Consider the following 27,964-nt stretch of genomic DNA (forward strand, 5'->3'; position numbering starts at 1 on the left):
ATGCCCACCCCGCCTCACAAAGATATCTCTGTGTTGAGGGACTGTGGGTTTTCGCTGGGCCCTGGAAATTTACTGGGCCTGGGGAGCTCTCTTTACCAAGGACCTGGAGGAAGAGGGGAAGGTCAACACCCCACTTCCCTGAGCAGCCTCTGCAAGCGCCAAGCGAGCGCCACGGTAAACACCACCTCTCCCAGCCTGGGAGGTTCTTATTTGTGGTTACACCTGCCCCCTCCCTGGGAAGTCCCTCCCCCTAGACTTTGGGAACCTCAAAAGTCCAGGACACACACTCTCTGCGGCCAGTCCTTGTGCTGGTGGCTGCAGAAAGGAAGAACATGTGGGAGAAGAGACCTCCCCAGGGCCCAGCCCTGCTCCTTCTGGGTAAGTCCCAGCCCCCGCCCCTGGCCGGGGAAAGCAGGTTGGTTGGTGGGTTTGACTTTGATCTTGGGGCTTTTCTCCAGTTCTGTGACATCTGAGGAAGCTTTGTATCTTAAATGTTGCTTTAGGGTGGATTTATCTGAGTTATTGTCTGGGTTACATCTAATCTGTCAAGAAACCCTCAAAAGCCATGTGTCCGCCACACAGGCCTATAATCCCAGCAGCTCAGAGGCCGAGGCAAGAAGGATTGCAAGTTTGAGGCGAGTCTCAGCAATTTAGCAAGACCCTGTCACAAAATAAAAGAGTAAAAAGGGTGGGGGATGTGACTCAGTGCCCCTGGGTTCGATCTCTGGTACCAAAAATAAAAAGTATTGGTTTCCTCTGTAGGCCAACAGAATGTCAAGTTTTTTTATTTCTTTTTTTTTTTTTTTCCAGTAATGGGAATTGAACCTGGGCCTGCTTTACCACTGAGATACATCCCTATCCCTTTTTAGTTTTTACTTAAGGTTGATTTTGACTGTAGTCACGTGAGCTCAGGGAGAGGTGGTGACTGTGGCACTGATGGATTCCCGGGGCTCAAGCATTGTTGTACATTTTTGTGTCTTTGAGATAGGAAGCGGGTTCTTCATCACTTAATGATGGCAGTTTAATTGGTGACTGACTCTAAACTTAGCACACAGTGAGAAGGGGAGACGGGAGCTCTGGCTGGGGTTGGAAGCCAGGGAGTGACCAGGGGCCTCCCATTGTATGTGACTTTGACAAGGTGGGTCTGCAAACACGGAAACCTCTGGGATCTGGGAGGGCACTGCCTGAGGCCCAGGGTCTTGTCACTGTCCTGTTGCTGCCAGTCTGCCGGGGTTATGGGGTGAGCTATGTCCTGTACTCTTGGTAGGAGAAGGGCATAACCACACACTCACACAACAGTGCATGTATCATCATGGACAAAAGTGCCGTGTGGCTTTGGACAAGTACTTAACCTCTCTGAGCCTCCGTTTCCCAGTTTGTAAGAGGAGAATGGTAACCGTAACCAACTGTAGCATGTGGTTGTGAGTTAATAGACATAAAGAGTCTAAAAGTGCACACAGTGAGAGCTAGGTGTGTGTTAGTGTTGCTAATCAGTCTTGAGTGCAAGCACACAGGGCGTTGTAGGGGTACCCACAAACCTGTCAGTGAATGAGATCAATACTTCGCATGCTTTGAGCCCCCATTCTCTAAGATGCGTGGCATTCCCTATGCTAGACTCTAATTAGAATTTACTGGAAAGATAATCTCATCTTCCCACAGGAAGTTCATATTTTTAGGCACTGTGTGTGCTGATTCTCCCGGGAGTGAGAGTGACAGCCTCAGCTGCAAGCGTTTTCAACTAGGTTCCGTGGAACCCCAGGGTTCAGTGCAGGGGAACCCTTAGGGGCCTGATGAAGGGGTGGCAGGTCCCTGTCCCTTTTCTGTTCTGTCTGTTGGACTGATGAGGAAAGCTCTGGTTCATAAGAAGGTTCCCCAGCTGAGACGTTTGCTGTCCGTGTTCACAGCTCGGTTGGGCTTTCCGTCCTGCGTGTGCACGCTCACCTTCGCATGTGCCAACCTCACGCTACCTGAGAGCTGGCCCGGGCCTCCACTGCTGTCTCCCTGCGTCCCTCTCCTCCCTCCCCTCCAGCTGCCTCACCATCTGCAGGGTTCTGGAGAGTGCTGAGGCGCCCTCTGAGCCAGAGCAGTGCTATCTGAGGAAATATTTTGAAAACAAACAGGGCCACCCCCTGGCTGTGACTGCATGGAGTTTCAACAAGGAATTTCACAACTCCAGCCGCAAGGCAGGGCCAGGCGTGGGCACCAGCTTTCCTCTGGAGACCGCCAGAGGCTTCTCAGGGGGCAGAGGAGCCCAGCCCTTGGCCCTCGGGGTCAAGGACAGGTGCGTGTTGCAGAGGCCCTGAGCTCAGAACCCAGAGCATCCTCCACAGAGAATGAGCAACGGAGGCAGCCACCAAGCAGGGACCCTTCCTGGATCCAGTCTGAGAGAGGCTGTGGTTCTCCTTTGCTCCGCACCTGGCGCAGGTGTCTGGGGGAGGGCACCCAGGAAACAGTGACAGCAACAGCTGGCCGCCCTGAGCACCTGCTGGGCGTCCCCACCTGAGCTTTCCCAGGAAGCTCCTGAGGTCACAGAGAGGAGAACAGCCAGACGGGCTGGGGAGCTGCCCACGTCCACGGCCTCCACAGTGAGCCCAGGCCTGAGCTCAGAGGCTGGCGCCTGAGCCCCTGCCCTCCCACAGTGTCACCTGCGTCTGTCCTGCTGTGGCTGTGCTGCTGACAAGAAATGGCCCAATGGGACCCACCTCCCGCCTGTGGCCAGGGCATGCTGGGGGTCCGGGCAGGGAAGCCCGGTGGGAGGCATCTCCCAGCCGGCTGTGGACAGTGCAGGTGAGGTGGAAGCCGCGACCTCCCCCAGGTTGGGGCCCAGCACCTTGCAGCCCTGGGCGAGGCGTTTCTTTGCCGGGCCCAGCTTCCGCTCCCGTGGTTTCAGCGAGCAAGGGGGACTTGCCGATTGGAGCCTCTGTCCCCCATGAGGCCTTCCAGCAAGACAGGAGCCCCACCCTGGAGTGAGCACGTATCCGCTTGGGGTGACAAATGGCTTCCGTGAGCCCTGTCACCTATCAGCAGATGTTTCTTCCCTGGCCTCTTCTTTTACCAGCCCCCACTGGGACACGGTGTCCCAAATTCCCAACCGTCCCCGTTTCCCAAGGTCCACAGCCTGCTCTCGTGGCCTCTCTAGCTGTCCAGGAGGCCCCTCCTGTTTTGCCCGTGGCCTGGACGTCTCCTCGCCCTGGAAGCCAGAGTGAGGCCCTCCTTGTGGCTGCCTGCGATCCCCCTCACGGTGTCACCTGCTGCCTGGCGGTGGCCGGCTCCGTGGTCTGTGGTCTCTGCCCCGTAACAGGCTGTGTTCACTTTTGTGTCCCCTGTGCTCAGTCAGCACAGCCACAGGTGTGCGGCAAGCGTGCGCTAGGGTGAGGGGTGGGCTGCAGGTGGGGTGGGAACCTCGAGGAGCTGCTGGCTGTGGGGTGGGACGTCCTGTTCAGGACACTTGTCAGGGCATGGTTCTTGCCTGGGGAGGGTGGTGGCGAATGGGAGGAGCAGCTGATGTGCACCTGGAGCAGGAAAGAGGGACCCCAGGCACACGGTCTCACAAGGTCATTCATTACCCCGTGGGCACTGGGCTGGGATCTAGGAATGGGTCCCTCTGTCCTGTCCCTGCCACCCATGGACACCTTGGATTATGTGGGCTGGACCTACCAGTCCTGGCCCCAAACATGAGTTCAGCTGCTCCAGGGTCCAGTCCTAAAAGTCAGGCAATGCAGGTCCCATGGCCGCGCGAGTTCTCCTGAGCAGAGAGAAGGAGGCCACCCGGCAGGCTGTGTCCCTGAGCGGGGAGGAGCTGCCCTGAGGTTCCAGCTCCAGCCCTCCCTTCATCCTCACAGAAGCAGTGGCCCCTCCACCATGGCCTGGGGGCTTGCTGTTCCCTGCCCACTTGCTACACGCCTGGTCCCGCCCGACACCGTGCAAGGCAGGCTGGGACAAGAGCTGCTCCCCTGCAGAAAGCCAAGGAGACTCTGCACCCTGGGACACCTGGAGTCCAGCTGTGATGACAGACCTGGGTGGACCTGTGGCCGTGAGGAAAGACTGAGGAAGGCTTCTCGAAGGGAAGTTGGCCAGAGAGACAAAGATAAGAAAATTCAGTCGGGCGGGGTGACATGAGTGGAAAATGTGTTTCTATACAAGTGCTCAGAGCAGTGCCTGATACACAGCATTAAGAAACACCAACGATTCTACACGACCTTTGGTGTGTGTGTGTGTGTGTGTGTGTGTGTGATTTTTATGCTGGGGATTGAAGATAGTACAGATTTTTAAGTTCAAGTAGAAAAGTAAACCGAGGTCAGATCATAGAGGCCCCCGATTGTCACATTGACCATTTCTAAGTGCTTTGTAGACATTCTTACTAAGCCCCATAAAAGCCAGCCAGGTCGTTAGCAGTGTCTCCCTGTTGCATATAAGGAAACCGAAATCCAGAGAGGCAAGGTAACCTGCTCAAGGCAGCTCAGCCAGAGGGACACAGAGGCAGCCGTGACACCCACGTCTTCCTGGCATTCAGTCCCCCCTCAAAGTAGAGATTGGAGAGAGTGGCAGAAGCAGCATGGAAATGAGTCAGGAACTACCGGGATGTAGCCTGGGGTCCCTGGGGCGGGGAGGACAGGAGGTGACCGGGGAGGGGGGACGATGCCAAGTCATCCTGGAGGCACCACACACAGCTCGCCATTCATCGCCCAGGGCGAGCCACTGAGTCATTTGGTGGAAAACATGACATCACTGAGTCTCCTGTCTGCCGCCCACCTGCCAGTCTGCCCTCTGTGCTTCTCCTGGTGACCTCAGTGCCCAGAGTCCCTGGCCAGGTGGCCAGGCCAGGTCAGCTCCCCTACTTCCTGCCCCGGGTTCTCCTCCCCAGCCACTGTGTCCCACCCCCCTACTCTCTGTCCTGCTCTCTGCCATGGCCCCCACTCACACACACTGCTGAAGCAGAAGCTTCTGGAAATGGTGATGGGCACAGAAAGCCTCCACTTTTAGGAGCTCTCAGGGGCCATGCCAGCCCCTGATTGGAATGTGGCCTGGGAGGGGACAGCCCCGAAGCCTGTGTTTGCTTCTCCTTTGCGAATAGTGTGGCTCTTGTGTGGGGATCAGATTGATCTGGCCGAGCTGTGGGCCCAGCACCAGGCCGCACCTTAGAGGGCAGTCAGGTGGATCAGCGGCTCTGCCTTCCAGAGGACACCATGGGGCGTCGGAGGGCCATCTGGTGAAGCATCCTTGGGCAGAGTCATTTATGAACACCCCTCTGATGGCACGAAGGGTGTCCTATTTTGCAAATGTCAGCAATGAGAGGGATCCGGTGACTTGTCCAGGGTGCACAGCCAGACTGCACACCCTGGCCATCCAACTCCAGAGGTGCCATCAAGCCAACCAGAGAACCACAGCAAGAGGGGTACAGTCCTATTTCCAGTGCCTTGTGCAGTGCGGACAGGAAGCGCCAGGCAGTGTGTGTCTCAGAGCATGGGCCCCGGCTCAGAGCCTCGCAGAGCTCGCAGATCCCTGTCGGAGGTGGCAGAGAATGCCGTGGCCCTCACTCTGCTTATGTGGCCCTGTGGGCTGACTCCTTTTGGGAAGGAGCACTGGGACGCAAATCCACAAATCCGCGCCTGTCCTGGGCTGGCAGGCAGACCTGGAAAGGAATATGAGTCAAGCGGGGGCCGAGTGCCAGCCTCCTCACCCCAGTCGGTGGGTGCAGGATGCCAGGCTGCTGCAGCTGCTGCCGCCCTCTGCCAGGCAGCTGGGGAGGAGGGGCCGGCTGCAGGCCTGTGCCGAATGGCGCCTTGCCACCACCTCCCAAGGGAGGCCTGATTAGCCCCATTTTCCAGGGTAGGACACTGAGGCTAGGGGAGGCTTTCAGTTCCCTCAGCTGAAAAGAGAAGGACTCAAGACTCAAGTCTTCTTTTCTGCAGAGAGAAGGACAGAGGGACAGTTTCCTTCTGGAGGAGGCAGGGACTGACCTTCCTATGACCACGCAGCACTCACCAGGCCAGTTCTCTCCAGATTTTAGGAGCCGTTTTGCTTCTTCTTGTCCAATTCCCTTGCTGGTGCAGGATTTTGCCTTGGTTGCTGCTTAAATTTAAAGGCCTATTAAAATGGCTTTTCTAAAACAGAAGAGTCTAACCTTGTGAGAGCTTTGCCTCTACTTCTACAGGTAGACAACTGGTACCTACTTTTATGTCATTGTTAATTTTATTAAATTTTATAATACACATCCATGGTTCAAAATTGAAAAGGTATACGAAGATATATGGTGAAGTTTCTTTCTTGTGCCTCAGACACCCAGGACCCTCCACGGAGGCAACCAGTAATGTTAATTGTGTGTGTGTGTGTGTGTGTGTGTGTGTGTGTGTGTGTGTGTGAGCTGCTCTTAAATCGTCCCATTTGTTTCTGTGGTGCTGAGGATCTAAGGATCAAACCCAGTGCCTTCTGTGTGCTGGGCAACTGCTCTGCCACTGAGCTAAGTCCCTAGTCCTGTCCAGTTTTGTCCCCCAGTACTGCAGATGGAACCCATGGCCTCACTAGGCCAGCACTCCAGGACCGAACTCCCAGCCCTCTTGATATTTTGAGAAAGGATCTTGCTAAGTTGCTAAGGCTGGCCTTGAACTTGTGGTTCTCTTGCCTCAGCCTCCAAAATCGCTGGGATTACCTGTGTGAGCCACCCTGTCTAGCCCAGTCCTGCTTTAAAGCAATTGAAATCTGACTCCATTGGGCCCCCCGTGAACAGGTAAACCAAGGCACAACCTGGAACATAACCAGGCCTGGAAATAGTGCCAGGGTCCCCGCACAGACCACCTGTGCCTGAGGACTATTATGATAATTGCTTACGGTTATTGCTAAGTGGCTGCCCACCATCAGAAGTCACCTTTATCTCCACCCACACAGTCAGATGGGCCCCCATCCCTGTGTGCCCGGGAGCCAGCCCCAGCCTATCTGCTCGGCTTCCTCCAGGCTCCCCGATGGCCCTGTGCACCCCACTGCCCCTTCTCCTTTGCCTACTCTCATCTTGCGAGGCAGGGGGCCACAGCTTGGGTGCAGCAGGGGGCAAGGGTGATCAGACTCAACCAGGCTGGGGCTTAAATTATATATTCAGAGTCTTGTAAGCTTGATTTTTTTTTTAAAGTCCCCCACCGCCTGGCTTGGAGCCACCTGTTGGGAAAGGCTGTCCACAGAGCCTTTGGTAATAGTAACACCATCTCTGTCTTGAGTGGAACCTTGACTCTCTGCCAGGCACCTGCGACCTAGTAACAGCCATTGTCCCATGTCTGTCTTCATGGCAACCCTGTGAGGTAGCAGCGCTGTCCCTGTTTGACCAAGGAGAAATGAAGCCGGAGAAGTCGGTCTGCACCGTGGGTCACACAGCAGAGAGTGGCTCAGCAGGGCCCGGGACCTCTGCAGGCTTCCGGCTCCAGCCACAGGTTCTAACCCCTGCTCCTCTAGGCTTCCCAGGAGCGTGTCCAGGACCACAGATCAGCTCACCTCCTTGACAAGGTGACCGCTCATTCCCTACAGCTTGTCTGACGACAAGACCGGTGCAGAGGGTTGCTTTGCGAGCAGCATTGCTCGAGGGACTCAGGCACAGCCTCCAAGTCCTCAGGTGCTTCTGTGTGGTGGGCCCTGCTGTCCCCCCCTTTTGCAGACGAGAGGGCAGAGGCCAGGAGCTGCCGTGGTGAGCAGCCAGGTTGAGGGGCCAGGGAGGGGGCAGCCTGTAGGAATGTGGGGAAGCTTCCCCCCATACCAGGTGACAGCTGTCCTGCCGTCCTCTCCAGCCCTTGGAGATGGCCTCTGAGGAGCCTGTACTCAGCACAGCTCAGTGGACAAAAAGCAGTCTTCAAGGCACAGTGAGGTGATGTCCGGACCCCTCCCAGGCTGTCTCCCCAGATCTGAACCTGTGAGCCCAGTGTCGGGGAAGGTCAGCCACATACTGGTTGTCCATGGCCCCGGAACACATTCCCTCCCTTCGTGCTCCCCACGTCCTTCCTTCCTCCTTTCTTACATCCTTACCCAGTGCTGAGCAGTGGGACAAGGTGGAGCCCACAGGAGCAGCAGGAGGTGGAGATCCGTAGTGCTGGGAAGGAGCAGGCCACAGGGACCCTGCCCTGTGCAGCCTGGCCTTGAACCTCCTTGAACCTTGACTTGGGCAGGTCCTTGGGCCTTCTCTGAACCTGGTTCTCATCTAAATAGAAGTTGAGGATGGTGGGGAGGATCCGCCTTGCCCACGGAGCTCGCATGAGAATCAGGAGTGCAAAAGGGTGGGGGTCGGTGCCAGTCCCCTGGAGATCGATGATGGCTAATAGGGCAGGATCAAGGACGGCTCTGGGGACATGTGGGGTTTGGGCTCAGCCTTTAAGAGCTGAGTGGAATCTGGGCAGCACCTGGCCTGGGTTAATGACTACCTCTCCTCCTTGCGGGGACTGCAGGGGAACTCTCAGGCCACCATCTTTAAAGCCTCTCCATTCGGTCCCCGTGGGGAAAGGGGGGCCGGGGTCCATGAGAACCTTCAGCTCTAAACACTGGTTTTTAGACTCCTTTGACCAAAACCTCAGACACAAACACACATAACGGAAACAAAAGCCTACGAAACCTGTATTTATCCTTATTACATGAGGCCCTCTGATATTTTCTACTCTACATTATACCGTTCTATTAAAAAGGAAAGAGGAAAAAAAAAAAAAAGCTTGCCTGACCTACTAAAGTGGTCAAAGGTATTCGGTTTGAAAACCACTCCTCTGGCACCGTGGCATTCAGTCCTAAGTGTGCCTCAGGCCCCCTGGGCAGGGCTTGTGGAAGCAGTTTGCTGCTCTGGCCCCAAGATGCTGACTCCGTGGATCTGGTGTGGCCTGAGGATTTGCCTTTCCAGGTTCCCAGGTGATGCTAATATTGCTGGCCGGGGCCCCACTTTGAGACGGGTCCTCCTAGCACATATTTAGGGCAGTGCTCCCTTGCAGAGCCCCCTGGGGGTCCTGCTTTACTGAAGAGATAAGAATGGATGGTGGTTACTACAAGAAGTGTACATCTCTGCCGGGCGCAGGGGCACACGCCTGTCATCCCAGCACCTCCAAAGGCTGAGGCAGGAGGATCGAGAGTTCAAAGCCAGCCTTAGCGATTTAGCAGGGCCCTAAGTACCTCAGTGAGGCCCTGTCTCTAAATAAAATACAAAAAAAGAGCTGGGGATGTGGCCCAGTGGTAAAGTGCCCCTGGTTTTAATCCCTGGTACCAAAAATAAAAAAATAAAAGAAGGGTGGATCTCTGGGATTTTCCAGGATGCTGGCCAGGCCCTGTCTTTGGACCTTTAACACCACCCTCCTAAAATCCAGCTCACACTTTTCCCGTCAAGTGCTGAATGTACAAAAGCTCCGTTAAGCATAGAGACGATCATGCGCAGCCCTGGTTGAATTACCTGCCTCGCAAATCCTGAACCCAGAGATCATAAAACCCTCCCAGCCTCCTCAAAAATACTGGCAATGAAAGACTCCATTTACCTGTGGATTTCACCTTCCTGGGTTTTTTGTGTTTTTTTTTTTTTTTTTTAAGAGAAAAAGGTAGGTCAAGCATGACTGTCCCATGGGGAACACGGTCCCCACGGGCTCTGGTGGGGTCTGGGGGGTGTCACTGTCTCTGGCTTCCCAACGTTGATCAGACCCTTTCCCAGCATCGCAGCCTGCTGACTCAGGAGACCGCATGAAGGAGCAGGGGACACTCAGCCCCCACCCCTAATCCTCCACGGTAGCCTGGGGCCCCACACCCCCTCCCTAGCATCCCAGCCCTCCAAAAGCCTGCTCAGCTGGAGCAGCTCTGCTCAGGGAGGGGAGTGTTCAGTGGGCACAGAGCCCCTCTGTTCCAGTGACAATGGCCCGTTGATGACTGGATCCTGCCCTGGCTGGCCCCCTGGGCTGCACTTTGGAGAGGAGAAAGGACTCCAGCCCCCCAGGCGGCCACTGCTGGGTGTGAGGTTGACTTGGAGGCCTCAGTCCCTGTCTGTCCACAGAGCCTCATTCTTCCTCTCTGCAGGCCCTGATGCGGTGGCCAGAAACCCCTTTCCCTCAGCCCTCCCGCTCCACCCCGGGCCCCGTGGAGCCCGGGAGTGACTCAGTTCAGTCCAACTCAACAAGCACTTATTGAACAGCTCCCGGGCCCTGAGGTTTGGTGCTAAGTAGCTGTGGGGCGTAAGGATGACTGCGCACGTGGACTTCAGCCCCAGCCTTGGCTGCCCACCATCATCAGGGAGCTTATAAAAATTCCCAAGCGCAGAACACACTCCTTGGAATCTTCAGGGCTAACTCCAGGAGCTGATATTTCTGAAAAGCTGTCAAAATGATTCTCACGCCCCCCCCCCCCCAAATTCAGCAATCCTGGCTTCCTATCAGATACCGCCAGACGTTTGACTCCCAGCACCCATGCAGGGAGGCAGGCACCTGTGGGAGGCTGGACTGGGCGCCCAAGATGTTCACATGGGTGTGTCTGTGGTACAGGGGTTTTTCAGATGTCGTGAAATTTGGGGTGGACAGTTATCCTGCATTTTCCTGGAGGCCCTAATTAGAATCACAAAGGGCCCTTCTAAGAGGGAAGCAGAAGGAGATTTGCCTACAGAAAAGGAGTCAGAAGAAAGCAGCGGGAGGAGGGCCCAGCTGCCATGCTGGCTGTGGAGATGGAGGAGTGGCCAGGGGCCAGGGAAAGCTGGCAGCCTCTAGAGGCCAGAAAGCTGCTCCCCCTGGGGCCTCCAGGAGGAGGGCGGCCTGTGACCCCTAGGTCTTAGGGCTGTGAATCTGATTGCGAACTTGTGACCTTCAGAACTGTAAGATCATAGATATAGGGACCTCATCCCACCCGACAACCAACTTTGTTTTACAAATGAGTAGAGAGCAGCCAAGCAGACACCTGGGGTCCCACGGTGTGTATGGAGCTGGAAGAAGCCAGGGGTGTCTGGCCCCTCATTCAGGGTCCTCCCCAGCTCATCACGTTCTTCATTTTTCCTGCCTTTGGGCGGTGCTGGGATTGAAGCCAGGGCCTCACGCTCGCTAGGCAAACGCACTGCCACTGAGATACAGCACCCCCCCCCCACCACAGTCTTTACCCAGATGTGGGTTCCAATGCCAGCTCTGTCCTCCTCAGTCTGTGTGTCCTCTGCTAAGGGTGAGGCCTGTTTTGCCAGGGGGGGTTTCAGTGAGGGGAGTCCAGTTGGAAAGATGGGGTGGGCCAGGTTTTCCCCGGGGAAGGGGTTGAACCTGATTTTGGAGGAGTGGCAGGCCCTCTTTCTCTGTCCCCTGCCACAAGGATGGAGCTTCCTCATCCAGGTCTTGTTTTCTCATTCAGTCTTCTCCTCCCAAAGCCCCACGCTTATTACTCATGAACAGACCCCAGGAGGGCCACCAGCCCTTGGCTGTGCAAAAGCCAGACTGAACTGGCTCATTTTCTGTCCCAGGAAGGCTGTTTGCGTCCCTTTGCCCCACCTCTAACTCCATTTTGCAAAGAGCTCTTTAAACCCTGCCTACTGTCTTGGAAACCAGTTGAGTTTGCTTTGTTTTTCCCTTTTAATATACTATTTTTTTTTCCCTGTGATGCTGGGAATCAAACACCAGGCTCAGGTAAGCACGCTACCACGGAGCCACACCCCCAGCCTCATGGCAGCTGTAAGAAATAATACAGTGAAGCCAGGAGCAGTGGTACTCTCCTGCAGTCCCAGCAACTCAGGAGGCTGAGGCGGGAGGATTGCAAGGTCAAGGATAGCCTCAGCAACTCGGTGAGACCCTGTCTCAAAGTAAAAAGGGCTGGAGATGTACCTCAGTGGCAGAGCACCCCTGGGTTAGATCCCTACTACTGGGGTGGGGGACGGGAGAGAAGAAGAAAGAGAAAGAGACACCTGAAGTCATTACCCGACTTCCCCCAGTGGTAGCATCTTACAGAACTCCAGCCCAATATGCCACTAGAATATTGACCTTGCTACAGTGGAGATACAGTGTCACCACCTCAGGGATCCTTGGTGCCGCCCAGGGATAAACTCACTCCTCTCCTGTACCTGCCCCTACTTCAACTCCTGGCAATACCAATCTGGCTCTGTCCTTGTAATGTTGTCACTTCAAGGATTTTATATAAGTGGCATCACGTAGTATGGAATCATTTGGGATTGGTTTTCTTCCCCTCAGCCTAAGTCCCTCAAAGCTCATCCGAGTCCTGTGTATCAGTGATATCCATGGCCTTTGGAGCTGAGGAGGAGTCTGTGGTGTAGGGGAGTCCGTGGTGTTTTGCACTATTTAGGTTTTAAATGGGTCACTCATACATGGTCCTGGAAGCTCCTCAAGAACTTGTGTCCTGAATAAAACAAGGAACACAGACCCATCGCCTGATCCGTGCCTGCTCAGCAAGAGAGCCAGCACCCCGTCTCCACACCAGTGTGGACCGCTGATGAGCCAGTGTGCCATCAGGCCGAAGCTGCTGCCGTCTCTGAGATGCCCTGGGGTAGTGGATTTGGGTGGTCTAAAATAGTCTTGGGGCTGGGGCTGGGGCTCAGTGGTAGAGCGCTCGTCTAGCATGCGTGAGGCACTGGATTCGATCCTCAGCAGCACACAAATAAAACAAAGATAGTCTGTCCACCTAAAACTTAAAGAAAATAAATATATTTTTAAAAATAAATAAATAAAATAGTCTTGATCTTTGCTGATTCTAGATTAAAGTCACCTAAGGAGCTTTATTCACTTTTTTTCCCCATGACTTTTTTTATACTTTATGATTTGTTATTTTTAGGTATACATGACAGTAGAGTGTATTTTGACATATTATGCATATATGGAGTATAACTTCCCATTCTTGCAGTTGTACATGATGTGGAGTTTCGTTGTTTGTGTATTCATATATGAACATAGGAAAGTTATGTTAGTTCATTCTACTATCCTTTTCCCATCCCCCCTATTCCTTCCCCTTTGTTTAATCAATTAACTTCTGTTCTACGCCCCCCCACCCCCTTATTATGTGTTAGCATCTGCATATCAGAGAGAACATTTGGCCTTTGGCTTGGGGGGATTGGCTTATTTAATTTAGCATGATTGTTTTCAGTCCCATCATTTACTGGCAGATGCCATAATTTCATTCTTATTTATGACTCAGTAATATTCCATTGTGTACATGTACCACATTTTCTTTATCCAGTCATCTGTTGAAGGGCACCTACGTTGGTTCCATGGCTTAGTTGCTGTGAATTGAGCTGCTATAAATATTGATGTGGCCATGTCACTACAGTAGAGCCCAGAATTTTGCAGTAATGAGCATGACCAACACAGAAATAACAGACACCTGAAGAGTAAGGGTAGAAAAAAACTCGAGGGCCCAGAAACTTCCTGACCTGCCTTAACCTGCTCCTCCTAAAATTGAAATAGCAAATATGTGACACAGGCCAACTCTTCCCCGATCCTGCACACATGGCCACATCATTAACCACCATATTCTTTCCTGTGAAAACAAGCTTGCTCTCAGCCTGTTTCTCCTCACTGTGCTCTGGATGCCCATACCAATCTGTGGGCTTTTGCTCGTGGGATGAAAACTCTTTGCTGTCCCCAGGTTAACAGCAGCCTGTGGGTCAAGATGTCAGAACCCTGCACAGTCACCATCTTCGTCAGGCCCTGCTTGTTCTGGGTCAGTTTTGTCACAAAACTAACAAGGTGGTCTTGGTCACACAGATGGACATTCAGCACTGTTTAATGTGTGCAGGGCAGTGGATTGGGGCCCAATTCCATGTGCTCTTCTTTTTAGTTACACATGACAGTGGAGTGTATTTTGACATTCATGGAGTAGAACTTCCCATCCTTGTGGCTGTACATGGAGTTTCACTGGTCGGGTATCATATATGAACACAGGAAAGTTCTGTCCAGTTCATCCTACTGTCTTTCCCATTCCCAGCCCCCTCCTTGTCTAATCCAATGACCTTCTATTCACCCCCTACCATATGCTCTTTTAATTCCAATTTATTTTTATCACCATTGCCTTTTATTTTGAAAAGGGTAATATATAAACATGATGATAAATCCAAACAGCAGAAGAAATTGTAAGTTAAAATGGGCCCCACTTCTCACCCTTATTCTCCAGTCCCCTCAAGCTCCCCCACCGATTTCTTGTTTCCCTCTCTGGAGGAATCTGAGGCTGAGCCAGTGCATGCGTCTCCACTCCTGTCTTCCACAGCTGGTGGGTTACCTCAAAGGCCCTGCTCCTTGCTTTCATCACGTGTATCTTGAACAGCATTTCATGTCGGCCTCGGCAGACCTGCCTCTTTCCTTTTAATCATGACAGAGTATCACATTGTTCAACGTACCTGACGTTTATCTAACAAGTGGAGTTTCCTCCCCATGAACATGCATCAAGGTCACGGTCAGGCTTTGCTGTTAGAAAGAGTGTGTGTCCTTGCTCTTACCCGTGCAAGCCTACCTGAAAGATTAGTTACTGGGTCTAAGAGTTTCACGGGCCATTGGGGCTGCTATAACAGAATACCAAAGATTGGGAGATTTATAAATAACAGAAACCTCCTGTGCAGAGTTATTGGGTCTGGAAAGTCCAAGATCAAGGCACCAGAAGATTCAGGGCCTGATTAAGGCTCATTCTTTGCTTTAAACATGGTGCCTTCTTGCTGCATCCTCACTTGGTTAAAGGGGTGAATGGTTCCCACAGAACCTGATCTTTACAAGGACCCTAATCCCATTCACAAAGACTCCCTCTTCATGTCTTGGTTACTTTCCAAAATTCCCCTTAAAACTAGTACATTGTGCTTGGATTTCAAAATAAGGATTTTGGAGGGACATTCAGACCATAGCAAAGAGTATGCATATTTAATTGTGATGTTTAGGCCAACATGGCCTTCAAAAGGATACCCCTGTCGGCATTATGGGAGAATCTTATGTATTAGTCAGGATAGGATAGGCTGTGCTGCAGAAACAATTAGACCCCAATTCTCAATGGCATAACACAGCAAAGGCTTAGTTTTCTCTTGCATCACATCTGATACAGACTGGTTGGCTCTCCAAGCAGCATCCTGGATCCAGTTGCTTCCATTTTGAACTAAGCCTTTTGGAACATGTGGCCAGCCAGAGAAGAGAGTCCCTGAGGAATATGTGGAAATCATTTCAAAGACCAAACCTTGAAGTGGCTTACATCACTTTCACCCACATCCCACTGACCAAAACCAGTCACATGGACTGCAAGAGAGGCCAGGCAATGTGGAGGAACACATGGGTCCTCAATGAGGGCCACATCTCTGTTTGTCAGTTCCCCCAAACTTCACCCACACAGAATACTCTAGGACATTTTGTTCTTTGTCAGTCAAATATGTGAAAAAAATAATAGCATTGTGTATGGTTCCAATTTGCACTCCTATGCTTTCTCCAGCAGTTGCTTCTCCCATCTTTTTCTTCTGGACTACCCACAGCAGACTCTGTTCACACTTAAACACACCCCTGTGTCCCTGCCCAAAATTTCCCCAAACCCAAAAACCTTTTGTGGGGAAGCCTGATGACTTTTTTTTCATTTTGGCCATTATTCATCAAAACATATAAAGGTATGTGAGTAATAATATAAAATTAGCCGGGTCAGGAGCCTTGCCAGCTGTGGTGTGGAAGGGATTGGCAGCAGTTTGCTCTGCAGTTTTCTAGGCTCGCTCTAGCTCCGCCTCCTCTCTGGTTCATGAGGGACAGAGGTGCATAAGGGAGAAGGAGAACCTGGCTCCCACTGCTATTCTTTGCAGAAGGCAACATTTTTGCAGACTTTGATGATTTAACTACTCTGAACCTTGCAATTAAGGTGACCTGTGGCACTCGTGGTACAGAGGGATTTCTGAATCAAAATCCTGCAGGCTGGATGTCCAAGGAACATGTATGGAGGGTTTGTGTAAGTAGAAGGAGAGTTGAAATTCGGTCTGGTGTTTTAACATGATGTCATGTAGTAGATTGCCAAACTAAGGATGGTTTTGTAGCCAAAGGGGATCCTCTATGGTTGGGAGGGCAAATGGCTTTTTTGTTTTTTTTTTTTTTCCTTGCCAACTCCAATGAATTGGCCCTGCATTGAAAGGGCTTATGAGGTTCCATCCAGTCCCAGCTGAAAAGAGGACAGTGATTGATTAGTGATGTCTGGCCCAGGCCCAGGCCTGCTGAGTGGATGTGCCTTGTAGTTAACATTTGTGCTGAGGGTCCCCGAGGGAGCTGAACCCTGAGTGTCTGCGTGATATCCTGCTCATTGATTATTTACCTGGGAGACAGGAGACATAGAAGATGGTTCCCGTTGTGTCATTACTAGTTTAAATTTTGGTCAAGCACTTCACTTCTCTGAGGCTGAGTTTCTAGAGGTGGAAAGTGAGGGAACATGGTTCAGAAAAGCCTTTCCTAGTCCTGACATTCTGCCGTTTGAGGGTGAGAGCCATGCTTCTTCGTGATTGATGGGGTGGTTTACAGGACAGATTCCTCTTGAACCTCTCAGAAATAAAACATCCCTTCGGACTTGAACAGTGGAAGGAAAATACAGGCTGAGCATACCTCATCTGAAAATCTGAAATGTTCCCAAATCTGAAACTTTGAGTGCTGACGTGACACAAATGGAAAATTCCACACTGTGAAACTTTGTTTCATGAACAAAATTATTGTTATTTTATTTTTATTCTATTTTTTTTTTTGAATGGGGGGAGAGCTAGGCATTGAACCCAGGGTCTCATGCATGCTATGTGAGCACTCTACCTCTGAGCTACATCCCCAGTGGTTGTTATTTTATTTTGAGGCAAGGTTTCACTAAGTTTCTCCTTCCTTGCCCTCCCGAGAGCCTGGGATTACAGGCTGAGTGACATGGGAGTCACCACACTTGTCTCATATACAGAATTATTTAAAATATCGTGCAAAATCTCCTTTAGGATCTGTATATATGGAACAGAAATAAGTGTTGTGTTTAGACTTGGGTCCTCTCTCCAAAATATCTGATCATTACATTCACATATTTCAAAAACACACAAAAATCCTGAACACTTCTGATCTCAAGCATTTCAGGTGAGGGACGCTCAGCTTGCTACAACTAAAATTGGAAAGCCAAGCTGCTTTGTGTGAGGCCGCTGACCTGAGCCATGGCTGACATGTGAGTCTGTCCTGGAACAAAATCCCCTGGCCTCCAGATTGCTCTCAGCACAACAGCTCTAAGGCCTCTGGGTCAGGACCTTGCACCCAGCACCCACGGGCATGCCTTCCCCACAGTCCAGCGGAGAAGGCAGCTGTCCCAGGGCCTGTTGTCCTCAGCTCCTGTCCCCCACCCCCACCCCCGACTCCTGCCACTCCTACAAACTGCTCGGCCCTTCCTGGCCATGAGGGGCCACATGGAACATGCGAGCAGCTCTGGCCTGCAGGGCAGCTGTGTGAGGGCAGCTGGCAGGTCTCGCGGGGGTGCGGCAGCAGGTTTATCCCTAGATGAGCTGAAGGGCAGGCTGAGATGCCCAGGGTCCAGCGACATCCAGTGGCTCTGCTTGGGGGACATTTCCGGCTGGTGGCCAGGTCAGGTTGCACTGTTTCCTTCATCGTGGTGTTTTAGGGGGACTCAGACCCCCCCACCTTCCCACCACTCACCACCAGTGTGCAGACCCCCAAATCAAGGCCTGCAGTTCCTGCCTGGGGCCACTTCCTGTGTCCTAGGCTTCCGTGAGCACTCCACCAAATTCCCCATGGCCACTGGGTCGGCCATAGGGGCAGTCAGTGTCCCCATGTCACAGATGAACAAAACATGCTCAGGTGTCAGTTCACAGGGCTTCAAAGACAGTAAGTAAAAGCAAGGGAGCCAAGAGCACGTCCAACTCTAGAGAGAATCTTCATTTTGTCACAGTGGGCTGAGGGCCACCGCTGGCCCTTGGAGACAGTGTACCAGTGCATTCATTTGCTTCACAGATGTTCCTCGAGCCCTGCCATGTGCCAGACGCTGGACCAAGGGCTGTGGAGACAGTAGAGAATAAGACTGCCATCCAAGGCACGAACCAGGGACCCTCCCAGGTTCCTTGGTTCCCCCACCCACTGCCCACAGGCATCGTTGTTTATTTATTTATTTCTTGTGGTGCTGAAAACCCATAGCATGGAATTGACCTTTTCCTATGCACGATTCAGTGCCACTAAGTATATTTGCGTGGTCACGCCACCATCCCCACCTCTACCTCCACAGCCGCTCTCATCTGGCAGAATTGAAACTCTGCCCATTCAGCAAGCGCTTCTCCTGCTCAGCCTCCCGGGTAGCTGGGACCCCCGAGGTGCATCCCCACACCCAGCGTCCCAGGCATTCTATGTACCAGTCCCAAGATGGATGATCACATGTTCCTCTTCTGAAACTTCAGATTAAGTTTTAAAAATGATTAAAGTGATACAGGTACACAGGTGTCAAAAATTCAAGCAACAGGAAAGGGTATAAAGTGAAAAGATCTGTCACCTACTATGACATTTTTGTAGCTCCGCATCAGCAGAGCTGCGTGGCATCCCACCCCCTGTGTGAGACATTCCAGTTGCTTCTCACACATGTGGGAATTTTAGGGCTGGGTGCACATCGTTGGCCATGAACCTTGGTCCACGTCCAGGTCGGCTCCATAGGGGTTGGCAGGCTCCTTCCCAGGCCGTCTGCCATGTAAGTAGGGGACAGTAGCCTGCGCTGCAGCCCCTGCCTGAACAAGGACAGGAAGCTGGGACTGTGGTTTAGCATGAGAGGCCCTGGAAGTGCCTTCATGGACAGGGGCCTGCAGCTGTTCTCCAGGGCTCTGTCTTCATGCAGCTGTGGAAGCGACTGTCCAGTGGGGGTGGGGAGAGTGTACTCCCCACACCTTCGCACAGCCTGTCCTGGCAGGACTGGCTCCTTGGGGACCCGCAGCAGCCTTCCCCCACCAGGCTCTGGCCCACAGACCCTCACAGGCGCATGAGCATCCGCTGACACTCGGGTGACACACACCTTAGCCTTTGGCTGCTTCTATTCTGTCTCTGCTGGAGGTGGACATGAGGAAGGTTAGAGATGGCTTCCTTCTTGCGAGAGGAAACGGAAGCCCTGGGATGCTCAGACGCCAGCCAGGGCTCCATTCACACCTCCTTTCATTCCTTTCAGGGGCCACTCCACAGCTGCTAGGCATTTACTCCTGTCCAAACCAAGGAGCCGGGCCTTCCCAAGCCATCTCTGGATGTCCCCGTGTGAGACAGAACCTGGCCTGACAGGCTCCAGGTGCACAAGCCATGGTCTGTGCTCTGTCCCCTGCCCTAGTAGGCCCGTGGTCGGGGACTTCCCTGCTCTGCCTTTGGTCCCCTCTCCGGGGATTCAGCGACAACACAAAAGCCCTGCCCAGGTGTTGGGTGGCATGGCAGGGGCAGCCCCTGGCCCCTGTGGTTGGCCTGGTGCTTTCCCAGGGTGACCACAGCTCCATCTCTGCCCTGGAGCCTCCTTCTCCCCAGCTCCTCTTGCCACGCAGCTCCTCCTCCCACAGGGAGAGGCTGTGGCCGGGGGTTGCTGACTGGGAGGCCACAGGCCACTGCGCTCTCGGCCCCTCGAGCCAGTGAGCGAGGGCAGTGGAGTTTTGCTGCCTGATGCAATATCTGGCAAGGCCCCGTCTCTTATCAGAGTTCCATTCCCAGCCTCCTTGCTGGGACCCCAGCTTCCCAGGGGGAGGAGGGCCGGGCTGCAGTCCATCTGGGGCCCACAATGGAAGGGCCTGGCTGGAGGCCATCCAAGCAGAGAGCTCCTCCAGCGAGGCACCTTGCCAAGTCACGAGGGAGGCCGGACAGAAAGACCCCGGGGAGAGCAGGGAAGGCGCAGCTTGCAGGGCCCAGGGCCTGGCTGCCAGCCCTCTTTTCTTCCTACTCCTTTTCCCACTTCCCTTGCCTTAGCTCTTCCCCCCACTCCCCCCACCCCCCAGTCGCACACACAGCTGCCTGAGCCTTGAACTGAAGGTCCCTGGGTTGGCAGGAGCACGGGAGAGACTGAAGCAGGTGAAGCCTTAGGTGTCAGCTCCACAGTGGCCCACGCCAGTATGCGTCATAGATGTTGCAGCACGAGGGCCCTGTGCAGGCCACGGCCCACGACCAGAGTGGACGCGGCCACACAAGCTCAAGATCTGGGCACTGAGCCACTAGGTCCCCTCACCTGTGGAGTAACTGCTTTTCCTTCTTCCTCTGCTCACTTTCTACCAAACCAGAGCAATTAAGCGTCTTGCACGTGGCTGAGTGCTGGGGGAAACGCTGCCCTTCCTTCATTCATTCATTCATCAATTATTTATGGACACCCACTCTGTGGAGCACAGTTCTGGGCCCTGGGAACACAAAGGCGGTGGGACAGTCACGCTGTCCTCTGTGGAGCTGACATTCCAGTGGGTGAAAGAGGCGATCAACAACCACATTTCCATCCAGGAAGAGAAAAAGAGGATGCGGAGAGGGGAGGTGATGGGGGTGGGGGTTGTTTGGCCAGCTTGGGAGAAGGACTGGGAGGAGGGGACATTGGAGCTGAGTCCTGAATGTCAGGATCCCACCCGAGAAGGTCTAGAAGAGCCTCTGCTGCAGCCACCAGGTAGGCAGAGTCCCAGGTGGGGAGTGGCAGGAAGGGCCGTGGAGGGCGGGCTGGGGTGTGAGGAGAGGGGGGCAGATCGCACCCTCCACTGGGGGCCTGGAGGCTGGTGTTCTACTCTGAGTGATACAGGATGGGGCTGGACATTCGAGAGGCTTCCATGAGGCAGAGGAGTGGGTGTCTACACAGCTGTGATCAGGTGCCGTGTGTTGAGGTGGGGAGAGTTGGGGAGAGGAAGGTGGGTAGGGATTGAGTGGAAAGATAGAACTGTGCTGATGAAGGAGGAGGAGAGGTGAGTGGCACCCCCTGGGGCAAGGTGGGGGCGGCCATTGCCTAGGGAGAGCACACCGAGGCAGAGAAGAAGGGCCCCAAGCATGAGGGCTGAGAGGAGAGGGACGGGAGAGGATGGGAGACAGGAGGGTGATAGTTACAGGTGGTGAGTGAGAATGTGCCAGGCAGCTGCTGGTTCCTGGAGGGCCAGACTGGACCCTGTTCCCCTCGAGTGATTTCTGGCATCTTCCAGGACCTGGCACATGGTGCACACCCCCCAGATGGTGGCTTGCATGAAAGAACGCAGCACTTGGGCTCTCTTCCTGCCTCTGGTGTTTGCTCCCTACATGCAGAACACAGGGTCCAGAGAACTGTCCCATGTCTGCTGTACCCAGGCAGAGCTGGGTGGCACACCCCCTGGTGGCACCACTAGCCTGGCACCCTGCAGTGTGGCGTTCACTGGTACACAGGCAGGGGATGCCACATTTCCCTTCAGCTGTCATGTCGTTGCTGGGGCTATTGAGGGGATAAACCCGCGGGGCATGAGGGCCAGGAGGGGCATCTATCAGGAGGAAGAGAGAGGGGCTTTTCAGTTCTTCCTGTGAACCGAGCAAGGGAGGCAGGACTAGCCCTTGCACCAAGAGACTGGGGAGGGTGCTGGGCAAAGTCATTCCGTGTCAGGGATCCCACGGCCCACTTCTTGTAGAGGCCTCCTGCAGGTAAGTTCTGCCTGGGCCTTGGCCAAGTGATCCTAATCTGGGTCCTGCCCTGTACCCTTCCCTCATGACCCTGTGACCTCTTGGTACCTGTGTCCCTGCCTTCTGGCTCTGGGGACCCGCCACATCCTGTAAACCTCACCCTCATCCCCTGCCCCTTAGACTCCCAAAGCTAAACGGAGGGGTGGCCTGCCTGGGGCAGGGCCAAGGGGCCACCAGCCTGCCTCATGCCTCCTGCCAGAGTTTTCAGACTTGCAGCTTCTTTTTAGGGTACTGCTGCAGAAGATCTTAGGAACCCTATATCATTCTTGGGGTGAAGAGGCTGGGACCACAAAAAATAGAAAACAGTCTCTGGATGGGAGGGGGGAAGAAGGAGCCTGTCATCGAAGCAAGCTGACTCCTAAGTCTTGCTAAAGATACTAGACCTGACGGGCGAGGGCAGTGAGGCCCTTCCTCCCCCCTGCCCACCTTTCCTTCCCTCTCCTAGTCAATGAAACTTACTGGGCACCAGATGTGTCCCTCACAGAAACTGTGTGCTCTAGGGACTGCCCTTTTCATACTGCATGGGAAGAAACTGAGGCCCAGAGACTTACACGAGGTTGCACAATATGGTAGAGGCAGGAAAGACTTGAACCCAGCACTTCTGGATGGTTGTTTGCAGTGCTGGGGACGGAACCCAGGGCCTCACACACGCTAGACAAGTGCTCAGCCCCGGCCCCAGGACTTCTGATGGCAGCTCCTCTGCTTCCCTCACATCATCAGACTCAGGCAACCCTCACTGGAGAGCTGAAGAGCAGAGCGTCAGGAGGTCAGCACGTTGCTCCCCGCAGACATGGTATTGAGTCTCCCCTTCTCAATGGGACAGACAACCTCACACCTCAGCACAGGCTAAGCAGGGTGCATGACGAATGTGACCTCACTGACGGTTTTACACACTCAGGCCCAGAGCACGTAGGTGCCAGGTGCCACTGTCAGCACTGGTCCTGCTTCAGGGAGCGTGTAACCTGGGAAAGGGAGACAAGCCATCAGCCAGAAAGCCCTATCATGTGTGCTATAATGGGGTCCCTGGAAACCAAGTGACCTGGACGTGGGAGAGGTGGTCAGTTCCCATGAGCCTCACTGCTTTCCCCAAAGGGATCTTGTCTGGAAGGTGCCACTCCTCCTGTGTAGCCAGCCCTGCATCCAGCTCCTGCAGATTCCTACTCCCGTCTTCTTGTCTCGAATGGGATCATGATGCAGCGGAGGTTCTCAATTTGGAACGCTCTGGTACCTCCTTGCCCCAGGGAACATTTGATCATGTCTTGAGACATTTTGATTGACAGAACTGAATAGGGCTGTGCTACCTCAGTATTCTTTGTGGCCACATAATAAACCAGTGCAAGCGTACCCCACCGTTTTTATTTAGGCATTTCTAAGCCTTTGCTATTGTAAACATTTATACTGCGACTGGCGTTCTTTTCCATATGCAGCCATGTGTCACTTAATGGTGGGGATATGTTCTGAGACATATGCTATCAGGTGATTTCACCGTGTGAACATCCTGGGGTGTACTTACACAAACATAGAGAGCATGGATCAGTGTGTTAGTCAAATTTTCAATGCTGTGACAAAATGCCTGAGAACAACAACTTAAAGGAGGAAGGATCTATTTTGGCTCACGGTTTGAGAGGTCTCAGCTTCATTGTACCTGGGCCTGGGGTGAGGCAGAGCATTTTGGTGGAAAGTTGGAAAGAGCAAAGCCACTCACCTTATGGTGGCTGGGAAGCAGAGAGGGAGAAAGGGGCCAGGGACAAGAAATATCCATTTAGGGCCCATCAGCAGTGACCCACCTCCTCCAGTTTCCATCACCTTCCAAAATGCCCTCAACTGCGAACTGATCAATTCATTGATGAGACTGAAGCCCCTATAATCCAGTCACCCCCTAGAGTGCCACCTCTGAATACTACTGCATCAGGGACCAAGTCTTCAACATGTGAGCCTTTAGGGGACATTCCAGACCCAAACCATGACACTGAACTTGGCCTGTATATGTGTGTGGCAAGTTTACACACGCACATGTGCACATGCACGTGCACTAGGAACCAAACCCAGAGCCTTGTGCATGCTAGGCAAGACTCTGCCCTGGAGCTATTCCCAACCTGCTTCTTTTTTTGCAGGGTGGCGGGTAGAGCAGTTCCAGGGATTTAACTTAGGGGCATTCAAACATTGAGCCACGTCCCCAGCCCTATTTTTTGTGTTTTATTTAGAGACAGGGTCTCACTGAGTTGCTTAGTGCCTCATTTTTGCTGAGGCTGGCTTTGAACTCGAGATCTCCTGCCTCAGCCTCCTGAGTCATTGGGATTACACAGTGCCCAGCAGCATATTGTCTTAAAGTGAACTTATTTTTTTTTTTTAACAATTGGAGTACACTCTAAAATGATGATGAAAAAGTATAGTAGAATATAACCCTATGGCAAATTTTATTATCAAGCGTTATGTACCATCCATAATTGCATTCACTTTTATCCAGCTGTCTGCACAAATTTGCACCAACACAAATACCAAGTAATGCATTGACATCACCACAGCTATGATGTCATTAGGCAATAGGGATGTTTCAGCTCCATTAAAATCTTCTAGGACCACCATTGCATAGCCAGCTGTCCTTTATCTAAATGGCATATGCTGTAGGTGGCTGCACATGCCTTTGACCTGTGAGATCGAGGGAGTAGCTGAGAGGCGTGGGGTGATGAATGGCTTTGTTAGCTTTTCTTTTTTCTTTATTTTTTTGGGGGGAGGATATTGGGGATTGAACCCAGGGCCCCTATCCCTGCTTATCAGCATTTTCAGTGACCTATTAAAGACTCCTTAAGTCTCCTGAGGCATAGTCTGTTTCAAGAGTGAGTCTGGGGCTCAAGAGTGAGTCTGCCTGGCAGGGCCAGGATCCTCAAAAGTCTGGTGGAGAGGCATTCTCTGTGTCCCCCCCCCCCAATCTACAGACACAGTGTCCTGACCACCTGTCTCTCTACAGGACAAGGGTGTTTCCCACCTGAAGACCACAAGCCAGGTCCTGAGTGCTGCCCCTGAGCTGAGTACCTGCGGCCAGCCTGTCCCCATGGAGAAAGGACTCACTTTGCCCCAGGACTGCCGGGACTTTGTGCAGAGCCTGAGGATGAGGAGCAAATATGCCCTTTTCCTGGCTTTTGTGGTGGTGGTTTTTGTCTTCATTGAAAAGGAAAACAAAATCATATCAAGGTAAGGGATACGATCAAGGACAAGTCTCCCTTATCAAGGTGGGATGGCTGGGGACAGGGGACAGGAGGGCTTCCTGTGGACCTGCAAGTGCCTCCCTTCAACAAGTGATCACCAGGCCCCTCCTGTGGCCCAGGCAGAGTCCCAGGCACAGCAGTGAGCCCTGGGCTCTGGACTCGGGCAGCTGGGTTGGCATGCTCATGCTGCCACTTCCCAGCTGCAAGAGCGAAGATGAGAGATTTCACTTTTCTGAGTCCTGGATTAGTCTTCTGTAAAATGTGACTAGGAGCTGCCTTGTTGGAAAAAGTAAATGAGAAAATGTATGAGCATTTGGCGCACCACCTGGCACACGGTCCATGTCTGCTGTTTGCTGGCTGTGACTATGTATTGTTACTAATTGGTTTCCTGGCCTAGATGATGGCTCACGTCAGCAGCACAGCCCCTACACTAGTCTTGGTGTTATGGGTAAGGGTGAGCCCACGGGAAGGCAAGGTCCTGGTGTGGACACTCTGGTAGGGCTGCCAGATTGTGTACTGCTCAACTCCAGAGATGGGTCCCTTAAATAGGCTCCTCTGGGAATCCCCCGCCCACCGGCCCCAAGTTCATAGAGCACTACTATGTGCAGAGGGCCCGCTAGACACACGAGGGTTTCTGGGACCTCTTCCCCTCCCAGGCACAAGCCCTGTAGGAAAATCGCAGTTCCTGTGCATAAGGTCGGGGACACGAAGTGCTCATTGTCAGTGCCCCTCCTGGGTGGCTTATTATGGATGGACCCAGTTCATGTTTACTGGTCCTACTGAAAATCCCTGGACCTCTCCACCCGCACATTGGCAAGCCAGAAGTGCCAGGAAATGCAGGTTCAGAGCTCTCGGGTCAGACTGAACCTCATATATTCCTGGGGTTCCCTGCTCCGTAGCAGTACACCCTTCACCTACATCTCCTCCCGCCTCAGTTCTTCTCTGTCCTGATAAACTACACTCAAATCCTGGCCTCAAAGTCTGCTTCTGGGGAAACCCAGCTAGACACACTATTTGTTGGTGATGAACTGGGAAGATTGCCTAGAGTTGCATAGGCGCACCCCCTCCCCCCAAATCAGGCACTGACCCTGGTCTCCCTGTGATCTCCACAGAGTCTCTGACAAGCTGAAGCAGATCCCCCAATCCCTGGCAGATGCCAACAGCACCGACCCAGCGCTGGTCTTGGCGGAGAACGCGTCCCTCCTGTCCCTGAGTGAGCTTGACGCGGCCTTCTCGCAGCTGCAGGGCCGCCTGCACAACCTCAGCCTGCAGCTGGGTGTGGAGTCGGCGGCGGAGGCCGTCGGGGAGCAGCAGCAGGAGGAGCCCTCGCAGCCTGCCAGGGCCGGGCACCGTCGCCACGTGCTCCTCATGGCCACCACCCGCACGGGCTCCTCCTTTGTGGGCGAGTTCTTCAACCAGCAGGGCAACATCTTCTACCTCTTCGAGCCGCTGTGGCACATCGAGCGCACCGTGTCCTTCGAGCCGGGAGGTGCCAACGCCGCGGGCTCGGCGCTGGTCTACCGCGACGTGCTGAAGCAGCTCTTCCTGTGCGACCTGTACGTCTTGGAGCACTTCATCAGTCCCCTGCCCGAGGACCACCTGACGCAGTTCATGTTCCGCCGCGGCTCCAGCCGCTCCCTCTGCGAGGACCCGGTGTGCACGCCCTTCGTCAAGAAGGTCTTTGAGAAGTACCACTGCAAGAACCGCCGCTGCGGCCCCCTCAACGTGACGCTGGCGGCGGAGGCCTGTCGCCGCAAGGAGCACATGGCCCTCAAGGCCGTCCGCATCCGGCAGCTGGAGTTCCTGCAGCCGCTGGCCGAGGACCCCCGGCTGGACCTGCGCGTCATCCAGCTGGTGCGCGATCCCCGGGCCGTGCTGGCCTCCCGCATGGTGGCTTTTGCTGGCAAGTATGAGACGTGGAAGAAGTGGCTGGCGGAGGGACAGGACCGGCTGCAGGAGGAGGAGGTGCAGCGGCTGCGGGGCAACTGCGAGAGCATCCGCCTGTCGGCCGAGCTGGGCCTGCGGCAGCCCTCCTGGCTGCGCGGGCGCTACATGCTGGTGCGCTACGAGGACGTGGCACAGCGGCCGCTGCAGAAGGCCCGCGAGATGTACCGCTTCGCCGGCATCCCGCTGACCCCGCAGGTGGAGGACTGGATCCAGAAGAACACCCAGGCGGCCCTCGATGGCAACGGCATCTACTCCACACGGAAGAACTCCTCTGAGCAGTTCGAGAAGTGGCGCTTCAGCATACCCTTCAAGCTGGCCCAGGTGGTGCAGGCCGCCTGCGGCCCTGCCATGCGCCTCTTCGGATACAAGTTGGCCCGGGATGCTGCCTCCCTCACCAACCGCTCCTTCAGCCTGCTGGAGGAGCGCGGCACCTTCTGGGTCACGTAGGGAGCCTGGTGCCCCGTGGACCCCTCCTCCTGAAAGGTCTGCCCGCCTTCCTCACACCCAGGCCAGCAGGGAGACGCATCCCTGGCAGAGGGCAGTGGGAAGCTGCCCTGAACGCAGGCAGCCCCTGCTGTAGCACTAGGCCCCAGCCAGCCAGTTTGCTCAACCCCAGGGCCGCCCTGGGGTCTCCTGCCGAGAACAGGACAGTACCTTCCCTCCAGGGCCTGCAGTCTCCTGAGCAGACCCCAGCCTATTGGCAGGTCCCCCTGCCCGTCTCTCCTGCACACACAGAAACGTACATGAAAAACGCATTAAGGCCTGGGAGCTCTTTGGGCCAGGGGCCAAAGATTTAACAACCAGCAGGGGCGTGGGCCCTGACCAGTTGCCCAGACCTCCTGTTACATGCTCAGTGTTAACCTTTTCCTTTCTGGATTGTGGGGAAGCCTGGAATCTGGGTGAGTCCTTGGGGAGGAAATAGAGCAGCCCAGAGGTGGGGTACTGGAAGCTCATCAGGTGACTGTGTAGTTTACCATCCAGTACAAAATGATCTGCTCTTTTAATAAATAGGATCTCTGTGCTGGTTCCTGATGACTGTCAGCCCTGCACAGAACTGCAAGACACACACAGGCGTGCACACGGACAGAAAAACATCATCGAAGAGGTCCACGCGCTCGAGTGTGTATAGAAAGGTTTCCCCATTCCTTTCTGCCCACAGGATTCTTCTGTGTCGCATCAAAGAGAGCCCTTTGATGACGTTCTTAGGATTATTTGGAGAGACAGGGGAAGGAAAAGTGTTCAAGGGCAATGACCATTCCC

The 27,964-nt window shown here is 53.8% G+C and overlaps 1 protein-coding gene across 1 annotated transcript in view; it reads left to right on the forward strand.

The window, feature by feature from the left end:
- Window positions 1–27,242, forward strand: part of Chst3 (carbohydrate sulfotransferase 3) — a 31,224-nt gene extending 3,982 nt beyond the window's left edge. The window contains exons 2-3 of the mRNA XM_026405816.2: window positions 24,520–24,743; window positions 25,870–27,242. Of these exons, the coding sequence (XP_026261601.1) occupies window positions 24,604–24,743; window positions 25,870–27,151 (1,422 nt within the window). The 5' untranslated portion in view covers window positions 24,520–24,603 and the 3' untranslated portion in view covers window positions 27,152–27,242. The remainder of the gene's footprint in view (window positions 1–24,519; window positions 24,744–25,869) is intronic.
- Window positions 27,243–27,964: the final 722 nt, after the last annotated feature.

This window comes from Urocitellus parryii, chromosome 5 (assembly GCF_045843805.1).
Source record: "Urocitellus parryii isolate mUroPar1 chromosome 5, mUroPar1.hap1, whole genome shotgun sequence".
In the NCBI taxonomy this organism is placed as follows: Eukaryota; Metazoa; Chordata; class Mammalia; order Rodentia; family Sciuridae; genus Urocitellus; species Urocitellus parryii.